Below are 12,367 nucleotides of genomic sequence, written 5' to 3'. Positions count from 1 at the left end.
GAGAGTGAGTTTGAAAAACTTAAACAACTAGTTTATAAGACATAGATACCATACCAAAACTCAAAGAACTTACATTAAGTTGGGATGAAGTATACACATATGCCTTGACAACTGTTCTCAATGCAATTGAATAACAACTACTAATTATAACAGACTAATTTGAAGCATTGAGGTCAAGTCAACGGAAGTTTAAGAGGAAGGAAAAAGCATTTTAAGAAAAAAGTCTTTCTGGGGATCCCTGGGTGGCGCAGCGGTTTGGCGCCTGCCTTTGGCCCAGGGCGCGATCCTGGAGACCCGCGATCGAATCCCACGTCAGGCTCCCGGTTCATGGAGCCTGCTTCTCCCTCTGCCTGTGTCTCTGCCTCTCTCTCTCTCTCTGTGACTATCATAAATAAATAAAAATTAAAAAAAAAAAAAGAAAAAAAAAAAAAGAAAAAAGTCTTTCTGAGATGAGCTGGATCTTAAACAGTCTGAGGGACAAAAATTAGCAAACAAGAAGAAAAGGTTTTCTAGATAGGAAATACAAGTGATGACGATATAGATTATAATGAAACTTTTTAAAAGGCCATTCACAAGATAGGAACCAGAGCATTGGAGAATGACTTTATGCAACTGTGAAAAGAATTACCTGGAAAAAAAAAAAAGAAGCATATAACCACTGTCCTTGAGAAGCATACAATTTGATTATGGGATTCATAACTAAAACCAGAGACACATTTTAAACAAAAAAGAGAGGAGAGAGGGAGAAAAGGAGGGAGAGAAGGAGGGAGAAAAGAATGTAGGGAGGGAAGGACCTATAAGCATATGAAATGTGTAGTCCTTACTTCTCTCATAGTAGGGAAAAATGGTACTATGACTCTCCTACCTTCATACCCAGCAGAAAGAATACAAGGAATAAACCTCCTTGATTAATGATTCTAAGAGGAGATCAGAGTATCTTTCTTACAATGAAAGTTTAACTCAAGTTTCTTGCTCTTAGAAAATCATGTCTTAACAAACTGTGTGGGCCAGAGCTGAGTGCCTCTCGCCATCATGAGTTCGCTGATGGTGATTAAAAGTGGAACGCTGACTGAAGGCTTTCCCACACTCAATACATTCATAGGGCTTCTCTCCAGTATGAACCCTTTGGTGCACAGTGAGCTGAGAGCTGTCACGAAAGGCCTTCACACAATTGTTGCATTTATACGGTTTCTCCCCAGTATGGGTTCTTTGATGAACCATAAGGCTAGAATTATGACTGAAGACCTTCCCACATGCATTACATTCATATGGCTTCTCACCAGTGTGAATTCTCTGGTGGATAATGAGGTATGAGTTTTGGTTGAAGGATTTTCCACACTCCTTGCATTTATATGGCTTTTCACCTGTGTGAAGTCTCTGATGTCGAATAAGACATTTACTCAGACTGAATGCCTTACCACACTTATTACATTCAAAAGGTTTTTCTCCAGTATGAATTCGCTCATGATCAGCAAGTTGAGATATCTGACTGAAGGCTTTCCCACACTCACTACATTTGTATGCTTTTTCTCCAGTGTGAAGGCTCTGATGTCGAATAAGACATTTACTCCGACTGAAGGCCTTGCCACATTCATTACACTCATAAGGTTTCTCCCCAGTGTGGATCCTCTGATGGTCAATAAGATTTCTATTAGAACAGAAAGCTTTCCCACATTCATTACACTTGTAAGGTTTTTTACCAGTGTGAAGTACCTGATGACGGACAAGATTTTTACTCCGACTGAAGGCAGCCCCACATTCACTGCATTCATAAGGTTTCTCCCCAGTATGGGTTCTCTGATGGTCAAAAAGTTTGGAACTCTCATTGAAAGCTTTTCCACATTCATTACATTTATATGGTTTCTCACCATTATGGAGTCTCTGGTGTTGAATAAGATGGGAGCTATGTCGGTAAGTCTTTCCACACACTCTGCACTCATAGGGCTTTTCCCCCGTGTGGGTTCTGAGATGAACGATAAGCTGAGAGGTCTGCCTGAAGGTCTTACCACATTCATTACATGCATAGGGTTTCTCTCCTGTGTGGATTCTCTGATGCCCAATGAGGTGTGAACTCCAATTGAAAGCTTTACCACATTCATCACATTGATATAATTTCTGTCCCTTCAGTACTCTTTGATGTGCTGCAGCACTAGGGGACAGGTGTGGATGCTTCCCACGTTCTTTATATTCATCACATCCACCTTTTGTGGATTTATCTTTGTCCTCACATGTTATTTTGAAGAAAGCATTTTCCAGTCTGCTCCCTTCTTCATCTGAGGGTTGCCCTTCCAGCTTTTCTGAAGTATCTTCACAGGCAGCTCCTGCCTCTGGTTCCCCAGAAACCACTGCACAGAGCCCTCTTGACGTCCCATCAGATAACTCTGGTCCCTTAGAAACTGCCAGCTTCACAGGCAACTCTGAACACCGCATCCTAGTGTCACCTGCGGCCAAAAGAGAAGAAGAAAACAACTTTTACACATTTCTGGTCCTACTGAGGAAACAGAGTCATCAGGAGTCTACGTACCTGAAGAAAAACTTCACATCAGGGGACACATCAGGAGATGACACATTTTGAACAGGAGAAAAATGGGAAATAGCTCAAGTTTCTCTTCATGGACAGAAAGATGAAGAGGAGAAAGACGGTCAGTAGGGGAGGGTGGAAGAAGGGCTGTCAGGACACAGCCCATTAATTGTTCTAGTTAATTATCCAGTTAAAAAGACAACCATAAGGCAAGAGAGCAGACTGTAAAGGTGGTGTGACCTCACAGGAGTCACTTAGTAAAATGATGAACTACATAACGTCCTTTCCAACAAGATGCTGTAAGTTTCCATGGTTCCCAGTAAAAATATTGAGGAGAGAGGAAGGAGTGGCAAATACCTCAAATCAAAGATGACAAACAGTATGGGCAAACACATTTAGGGAAAAAAACGTATCCAAAGAAGTGATTCTCACACGTGAGAAGATTCAGGTGACAAGATTCAGAGAAGACACAGGCTCAGAAATGCTGGGGGAAAGTACTGGAAGGGACAGCAGAGCTCTAAAGGGGGGATCCTCTAGTCTCTGGAGCAATGGACTGGTAGAAGTCATACTACCATATGACTGCATTCCTATAAAAATTAAGAAAGGGATCGATAATTTGAAATATGAATCAAAACATGTCTTTGGTATCTTGATAATGTGGAATCATAGAAAACTGAACAGCTAAATATTTCGTTTAGAATTTGGAAATGGTGGAAGAAGCAAGCGATCAGTCACGTCTAAACACAAAACTGTTGGTTCCTTTTAATCGTATCTTAACCAGGGCAAGCCATCGTGGCATTTCAGCACACAGAAAGTCACAGGTATCACTGCCTGTCTGACTCCTGAGCCCACCACCCTCTGCCATGTTGGCTACTGTCCTAGACCTGCCAACCAGAGAACCTGTCCTGAAAACACTCCCTTCCAGGAAGCTGTCCTTGCTTTGTGTCAAGTAACTGGTCTCAATACCAGTCAGTCAATACCACGACTGACTAGACCAGGGCACGAGGCCCAAGTGTAGCTTCTCTAATATGTTACACCTCAGCCTCTGCTGCGGCCAGGAGCAAAGTTCTGCCCAAACAGAGATGACACTTAGTGGCTGAACCACCCTTAGAGTCCCTCTCTAAGTAAATTCTGAGCTGGAAATAGGGCAAAAGAAAGAAAACTAAAACAAGTAGGAGATCTAAGCTGAAATGAGGCATGGAGAGAAGCCCAGCCATCAGGAGCCATTGCATGCAGAAACTGTGGCAGCGGAAAGTCTAATAATGCAGCAGCTATGAGGGGACAAAAGATTCAGAGTGAAGAAAATGAGTAGCAGTGGGAGGACAAAAGAGATACGCAGGGAGCAACTGCCTGACATTCCCTGGCATAAAAATTATGTGCTGTTGCTGCTGAGGGCCCTGTTCCCCAAAGGATGCTCTAGCTGGTGGGTTTTGTTTGATCAGGGTTTCCATTCCTTCAGCCTTACTGGAAGTAACACAGCTCAGTACTTACAATAATAATGTGGGCGGCTCCCTATTCCTTACAACTACAACTTCTAAATAAACCACCTTAGGCCAATTAATAATGAAGTAAAGACAATGCTGATAACTTAAGGCTAAGCCTCAGATGGCACAGAGAGGCTCATTACACTATCCTCTCCGCTCTGTCTCATGTTGGCAACTTTTCACAATAAAAGTTTAACAAGCAAACAAACAAAAAAGAATGTAGCAAAGAAAATGTAAAGAAAGGAATGCAGACTACACTACTGGGGAACAGAAATCATTACCCAATGAGGCCACGCTGCAATAATTTCCCGGCATGATGCTCCGGTACACGGCTCTCTGACCGACTGCCGGACCTTTCCACTTCCTCTCAGTATAGTCCACAGACAGGAACTCGTACGCTGCAGACACCTGGAATGACAAGCTTCTATCGCTCAGGGATATTATATTCCCAGCCTGAAGACAGACACATCAGGGTATCAAGAGCCCAGGGTGGTGGCCTGGTGGGTAAAGGGTTGATAGGGGGACAGAAGCTGGGATGACATATCTAAAAGGACAAGTCCAGGCCCAGACAGAGTCCATGAACTCAGCAGGCAGGACCTAATTCCAGAGGAAGTCATTAGGCAGGGAAACCGCAGGAGTAGTCTCAGAATTGGCCAGAGCCCTGAAGATGAGCGCTAGCTATGCCCAGGCCACAGACTTGGGAACTCATGGAAGACAGAGTCCAGCTCACCTGGGGCCTGACCATCTGAAGCACAGCTGCTGCTGCTTGGTCTCCTGACTTCCCAGCTGGGGAAAGAGCAGGCACCTGCGAAGCACACGGACCTGAGGGAGGAAAGAGAGCTGTGAGAACAAGCCCTGCCTCGGCTCCAACAGGGTCTGTGTCCCAGTGAGTGGGTTCAAGAGAACCCAGGCAGCTCCACACACTGCCTCTCATCCCTCTTCCATACAGGCGTTATTCTGAGTGTGCTAAATTTTCCATGCAGATGTTATTCTCAGGGTGCAGAGGGTCCCTGGTCAAACAGAAATGGCCATTCCTCCCAGCCCTCCCTCACTTCAAACTCTCTGAAGGAAGCTATACTTCTGCCCACTTTCTCTCCCCGTGGCTTCCCTGGTCTCAGGCCAGCCTGACGTGCCCCTCACATTTCTGGCCCCTCATTACTGATTTCGTTCCCTTCCTTCTCATTATGGACATTGCAGGCACTCAGGCCTCACAGCATCCCTTTTTGCTCTGTCACAGATCTCACTGACTCGCAATGCCCTAATGCTACCTGCCTTCCCAGTTCCTAGCTCTCTTCTAGACCCCTATTACAGGCTTCCAGCTACCTACTGTACGTCTCATTTGGGTGTCCCTCATCATCTGAAATTCAGAGTCAAATATGGATGTTCTTTCACATTCTCTTCCTGACCTCCCACTTTCTTTTAATGATTCTCATTCCTTTTCTTCCCTTAAACTGGCATCCATAGATAGTCCTCTAATTAGCTTTAGTTTCATCATGATTTGTATCAGATTTCCATCTGGCTTCTTTTAGGCAACTGACCACATCATAATAAAATTCATTTGGAAAATCAAAGTTTTCTACCCAAGAGAATTTGGGAAAAAATAAGTTAAGGACTAATAATTCCAACATCAGACTTACAATACTAAGCAGCAGTCATAAAAGTAGAGTAGTATTGACATGAGGACAATTTTATAACAGGATAAGGGTTGAGAGATATACCCATACATCAATAGTGACTTATTTTTGACAAAAGTCCCAAAAGTACTGAAAAGAGAATGGACTTTTCAAAAAATGGTGCTCGTACACCAGATGTTCATTAATAAAAAAAAAATAGTGCTAGACCTCTCCTGCAGAATACATATTGAAATTATAAGGATTGCACACATAGATACCTGTTGTACATGACCTCATAACTCAGTGCACCATGTCACAAATGATGCTTATCTTCCCCAGAGACCACCCCGCATCTCCCACCACCATTTAGTACATTTAAAAAAATCACTACCTTCACTCAGAAGCCATCCCCTACTTCGTCAGAAGCCAATACATACTCAACATCCTCCAGATTCAGCCGATGGCATCAGGACAGACAAAAAAAAGAATGACTAAACACAGATGGAAAGAGGCTCCCAGGAGAAAGCATGCTGCCATCCAGGTAACAGAAAGAAACTACACTCTTGTTCTCAGGGCATGAAGAGTCAAACAAAGGACTACCTTAAAGATCACACAGGCTGAGGAGTCTGCTAAAGTTCTGGCAGAGAAATGAAGCCTTGCTGCAAAAAACTAGGGGAGAAAAAGAAGAAGTAGTATTTGAGAAAACAAAACAAAGGAAAAGGAATGATAAAGTAGGTGGCCCAAGGCCCACAGACAGACTTGAAGATCAGCAACAATAAAAGATGGCTGAAAGGAAAGGATGCCTCAGGATCAAGAGGAAGAGGCTCAGGGGCAGCCCAGGTGGCTCAGCGGTTTAGCGCTGCCTTCAGTCTAGGGTGTGATCCTGGAGACCCGGGATCGAGTCCCATGTCGGGCTTCCTGCATGGAGGCTGCTCCTCCCTCTGCCTGTGTCTCTGCCTCTCTCTCTCTCTGTGTCTCGAATGAATGAATGAATAAATAAATAAAATCTTAAAAATGAATAAATAATGAATAAATAAATAAAATCTTAAAAAAAAAAAAAAAAAAGAGGGGCAGGTTCCGTGTAAGCCCCAGCAGCACAAACGGATAGCAGAAACAACAGCTCAGAAGGAGGCTAGAAGTCAGAAGGAGGGACAGAGCCTGTAGAACAGACTGGAGAAGAGCAAGAAACTAAAGTGTGGAAGAACAAGAAAGCTGCTCAGGGTAACCAGAAATCAGGCAGTGAGGCTAAAGAGAATGAACTTGAGGCCAGAGACAAATATTCTGAAGAAATGCACCAAGCAGGAAATATAAATGGCAAGACCTATCTCAGGAAATGGAGACCCACAGTGCAATTAGCACCAGAAACAAGCCTCCAAGCAGGCCTGTTCTGAAGCAGCTGTCACGGAAATGTCTGAAGAGGTCAGTGAAGCATCTGGACAGAGGTGATGAGAAGACCGACAGACAGGAAAATGAGGGCAAAAGCCAGGAATTTGGCAAAGGATTTCAGGTTTCTAAACAAAGGAGGCACCACAAATACGGAGAGACATGCCCGCCCCCAGGGCCTTTCCAAATCTGGATGAAAGAGCCAGGGCACAGGAAAGACATGGGGACCAGTGAGCTGAACCTGCCCAGTTCAGGTATCCCAATGCATCAAGGTTTCTCCATGTCCCAACTAGTTTTTGAGAGAGAAGAAAAACTTCACTCACCCCAGGCCCAGGAGGAAACCTGAGCTGATCAGGCCTCTTCTCCCACAGCTTCATACTTTGACCCCAACCCCACAATTGAAAATGGCTTTGTGAAGCACAGGGAAACACCCAAGCAGTTATCCAGGGCATTTTTCAGACATTTTCCTTTCCTTTCCTTTCCTTCACCTTTCCTCTTTCCTTTCCTTTTTCCTTTTTCCTTTTCTTTCCTATCCTTTCCTTTTACCTTTCCTCTTTCCTTTCCTCTTTCCTTTCCTTTTTCCTCTTTCCTTTCCTTTTTCCTCTTTCCTTTCCTTTTTCCTTTCCTGCCATTTTGCTTCAATTCATACGCAATGTGAATTTGTTTTCTCTTAAAATCCTCATTAAGCACTTTCTTATTCTTGTGTTTTTCCTATCACTGTAAGGATACATACGCTTTATTTTATACGCTGATAAGGAAACAAAAAGACTGCTTCCAGTACATAATTAAAATCTTACAGTACGCTTAAATACATCGCTTAAGAAATGAGCTCAAACCTAGCACCCAAAACTTGGTTTCTCCATACCGTTCTCCAATAAATAGAACTAGGGATCCTTGAAGAAGTGGTGGTGGTCTCCAGGCTGGGGAAGGGAAGAAACAACATGAGTATTCTGTGGTGCCAGGAAGGCGGGGAAAGACACCAAAAAGGATGTGGGCTCTGCAAGGGGAAACAGAAGCCAACCTCAAGGCGCTCCCCATGGCCAAAGCTGGAATACTTTAAGCAATAAAGTATGTAATATTAGCACTGCATCATAACCCAAAGAATACATACCCAACATCACACACTGATATAACCGAATAAATAAAACAAAGGGAAACAAGCCACAACTCTTCCTCTGACAGTATTCCAATGAACAGAAAAGAGGGAATAACAGAAAGTCACCATTAGACCATTACACTAATAAGATCCACCGGGAGGGCTAATTAGCGGGCGAAAGTTAAGGAAAAACAGGATATTGCTATGCAAGGTCTCAAAGTATCTTCCCCAAAATAATCACCAGTTACAAAGGGAGAGACAGTAGGTTTACAGTAGTGACACATGGCAGACACCAGCAGGTCAAAACCAATAGAGACAAAAAAAAAAAAAAATAGCGACAGTAACAAGACATATGGACACCATCCTCAATGGAAGCAGAAGAAAACATCTGACAAAACCAAAGTAAGAGTCACTCTAAAAATACCAGCACGACATACTTCAAAGTGTCGAGGTCACAAAACACACGAAAAGATGGAGAGACTGTCACATACTGAAGGGGACAAGGAGACATGACAACTAAATGGAATGAGGGATTCTAGATTGGGTCCCAGAACAGAAAAAGGTCACTAGTGAGAAACTGATGAACTCTAAGTAAAGTCAGCAGTTTAATTAATAGTACCACACTACTGTAAATGTCTTCAGTTTGCTGACTGTACTATGGTTATCCAAGATGTTAACGTTAGGCAAAGTAAGTAAAGAATATCAGGGAATTCTGTACAGTTTCTGCAACCTCCTGTAAGTCTACAATCATTCAAAAAGACGGCAGCCCGGGTGGCCCAGCGGTTTAGCGCCGCCTTCAGCCCAGGGCCCGATCCTGGAGACACAGGATTGAGTCCCACGTCAGGCTCCCTTGCCTGGAGCCTGCTTCTCCCTCTGCCTGTGTCTCTGCTGTGCGCTCTCTCTCTCTCTCTCTCTCTCTCTCTGTCTCTCTCTGTCTCTGTCTCTCATTAATAAATAAATAAAATCTTAAAAAAAAAAAAAAGAAAGAAAGAAGAAAAAAAGCTTTTTTGAATTGAGGAAGCGTGTTCTCTTTTTTCTCTGATTTATTTTTATCTTAGGTTACAGATTAACTTGGCAGTCAAAGATATTAAACACTGTCACTCTTCTCTCTTAACAATATCTACTGAGCACCTACTATGCCCCAAGCACTAAGGTCTCTGTAGGGAACAGAGACAAACAAACAAACAAAAACCTGCCTTGCAGACCTTATAGGAAGACAGACAACAAAGTGAAGGAAATATACAGTATGTTAGTGCCTGGCACGACGCAGTATAATAAAACAAGGAAGGAGGCTACGAGGTTTGAGATCAGGGAAGGAAATGTTTAAGCTCAAAAATCCAACCTTGTAGAGCACATCATGATTCACCTGACGGAGCTCTTTCAGATTTTTTTCTGATACAAAAATACTGAAGACTGCCAAATAAAGTAAGTTATGGTTACTATACACTATGTATATTTACCCCCAAGCAACTCTCCAATATCACGGAAGGCTTATACACCAAGACCTCTTGGACACGAGGACCTCAGAAAACTTAAAGTGGCACAGCTACTATTTTTGATGCTGTTGTCGGTTTCCTTTCTAGGTACAAATTGAGGTTTACCTTCAAAACATTCCCATCATTTCGACCTACAGGAAGGATTACGGTTTTTAACCAAAGTCTGTCTGCCTTTCTCCAGCATTGACATTGACATGTAAGAACACCCTCCTTCATCAGGCCCTCAAAACACACACACACACACACACACACACACCCGTGTAAACAGATGCGAGTTCTCCGACATTCCTTCAGCAAATTACCACTAAAGCCACTCGCTGACATTTCCCTGCAAATAATGTACCTACCACTACCGAGTTTTCACTCTTGAACTAGTTTCAAACAGGATGGTGTTCTTTCCTGGCCACCACTTTTAACCCAGAAGGAGACCATTCTCGGACTTCTGAGGCCTGTGCCAGTCAGATACAGTACAGTGGTTTCGGGTTAGAGCTGCACCGTCTGTTTAAAACTCCCTTTTATTAAAATAAAATCTTTCAAGAATATATCACCGAAAATAAAAACTCTCTTATATATTTCGCTTTCATTTTGAAAGGAGACAAGATTTTGCTATTTTTCTGCACAAACGCCACTTGTTGAGCCTTGAGAGCTTTATGCAATGTGTACTATGGAAAATAAACCAAACTGCAAACAACACGTTCTCGTTATACTCACGGAGATGTGTCTTAGCGGTGCCACAACGCCGGCACCAAGTGACCACCACGTGAGCAGATGCATTCCGCCGGCTCAAGGTGGTGTGACTTCCAAGGAGCCGGAGTGTAAATGTACTCAATGCCACTGAATGATGCCGCACGTCAACGACCAGAAGCACTACGTACTGTGTGTACAGGGGTCTGCATAATCAGCGCATTTTACAGCTCCCCGAAGCACGCGGACGCAACTCTGCGGACCGCGGTTCCTCCTCCCCTCCGGGCACTCCCCGCGTCGTCTGATAGTCCATATGAGCCCGCTTTGTTTGCGTAATTGGGAGAAAGGACGCCGCGCAGAAGCCAGGACTCCCGACCGGTGCCCGCGGCTGCAAGGCGCTTCCAGGTCCGCACCGGAGCCCCCGCCACCCCGCCCGCCCCCGGCGCAGCCTCCAGGCCCGGCCCCGGCCGCCCCCTCCCGCCCCCTCCCCCCCCCGCAGCCCGCGCGAACCCGGCCCGGAGCGCCCGCCCGCCCCCGCCGCCCCCGCCGCCCCCGCGCCCCGCCCGGCCCGGCCCGGCCGCTCACCGACTCCGTGGGCCCCGGACGCTCGGTCCTCCGGCCACGCCACCCGCCCAGGGCCCCGCGCCCCGCGCCCCGCGCCCGCCCCTCCGTCGGCTCCGCTCGCGCACGCGCGCCGCCGCCCGGGGCCTCTCTAGGAAGCTGGGAGGGCCAACGTCTCGGCTTCTCCCGGCGCCCGCGGGAGGCAGGCGGGCCTGTGAGCGCGAGGCTCGGCCCCCGGCGCCCCCGCCCCGGGGCCCGCCCCCGCCCTCCGCCGCCCTCCGCCGCCCTCCGCCGCCCTCTGCCGCCAGGGCTAGCCCCAGAGCCCAGGAGCCCACGCCGCTTCCAACAGGTGCGCCGACTGCCCCCCGCCCCCGCCCCCGCCCCCGCCCCCGCCCCCGCCCGGGGGAAGAACAGGGTCCCAAACCAGGGGCACAGCGCGGAGCACGAGCCGTGGCTGACCGGTTCTGGCCAAAGGGAGAGCTGTCGAGGGGGCCGCGCATCCCTCCGAGGACCTCTCCCTGCCTGGTCACCACCGCTGCCGGGGGCACTTGCTGACTTCCAGCCACGCACACACACGGGACCTCCCATGACCTCCAGTTGTTTACTTTTGAACAAAAGTCAGCTGTGGGACCCAAGAAACTCAGAAAATGTCCCCCACCTGTGGCCCCTAGATGAGTAACAACTGCGGCCTCTAGCCCAAGTCAGTTCCAAGAAAAATCTGCAGAGCACGCCCTTAAGGGAATGAGGAACTAAGAGCTTGAGAAACTCCTCCACCCTTACTGGAAATCCCCTAGACCCGCCCATAAAAACCCAGCTGCAACCCACCTCGGGGTCCAAGTCCCTGCTCCGCTGGGTCGGGTATACCTGGACCCAAGCTCGAGCTTGCAAATAAACCCTCGTGTGCTTGCATCGGTGTGGGCTCCTTGGTGGTTTCTCGGATTCGCGATCTTGGGCACAACACACTGACTCAGCAATTCACCAATCGGGCAGCCTCTAGTCTAGCAGACAGAAAGAACGGAGCTGCAAGAGCTATACAAGGCTAGGGATTTCACAGGCAGAAAGAAGGGAATAGGGGAAAAAATATATTGGGTGAAAGGGTAGACTGGTTATTGCAGTGTGACTTTCCTTACAGGGGATGCCAAGGTTTTATCAGGTAGATTACCTAACTAATGATCCTCAGGAAAGTCTTGATTGACTTGCTAAAGACAACAGACCCAAAATGGAGTCGCTTATGCTAAGAGAAAAGGAAAAAAAAAAAAAAAACTGGAGGAGTGAGCCTTATGAGGAAGAACAAAAGACACAAATCTTTCTTTGGGTTTGCAAATCAGGAAGGGCAACCCAACTCAGTCGTGTGCCCATCTGAAGAAGACCGGGGTGGGGTAGGTGGTATTTTTAAGGCTGAAAAACACCCTGGAGGGGAATTTCAGTTGCCATGGATTACTCGGTGATTGGTTGACCTTTTTTGCTCAGCACTGTGGGACAGGGGAACTTTTTAGGTGTCTAAACCTCAAGATGCTTATCATGACTCC

At 46.3% G+C, this 12,367-nt stretch overlaps 1 protein-coding gene across 2 annotated transcripts; it reads right to left on the bottom strand.

Moving 5' to 3' along the window:
- Positions 1-338: 338 nt before the first annotated feature.
- ZNF852 (zinc finger protein 852) lies at positions 339-10,966 on the bottom strand. Of its 2 annotated transcripts, none has more exons than XM_041734253.1 (4): positions 10,863-10,966; positions 4,736-4,827; positions 4,287-4,413; positions 339-2,441 (listed from the first exon to the last, which is right to left on the bottom strand). In XM_041734253.1, the coding sequence occupies exons 2-4, from the start codon at positions 4,748-4,750 to the stop codon at positions 991-993; spliced, it is 1,593 nt and encodes a 530-aa protein (XP_041590187.1). In that variant the 5' UTR covers positions 4,751-4,827; positions 10,863-10,966; the 3' UTR covers positions 339-990. The 2 variants fall into 2 exon arrangements, with proteins under 2 accessions (XP_041590187.1, XP_041590188.1); XM_041734254.1 differs by lacking the exon at positions 10,863-10,966 and adding an exon at positions 10,305-10,491.
- Positions 10,967-12,367: the final 1,401 nt, after the last annotated feature.

Source organism: Vulpes lagopus, chromosome 19, assembly GCF_018345385.1.
Source record: "Vulpes lagopus strain Blue_001 chromosome 19, ASM1834538v1, whole genome shotgun sequence".
Lineage (NCBI taxonomy): Eukaryota > Metazoa > Chordata > Mammalia > Carnivora > Canidae > Vulpes > Vulpes lagopus.
This window is presented reverse-complemented; position numbering and strand designations above follow the sequence as displayed.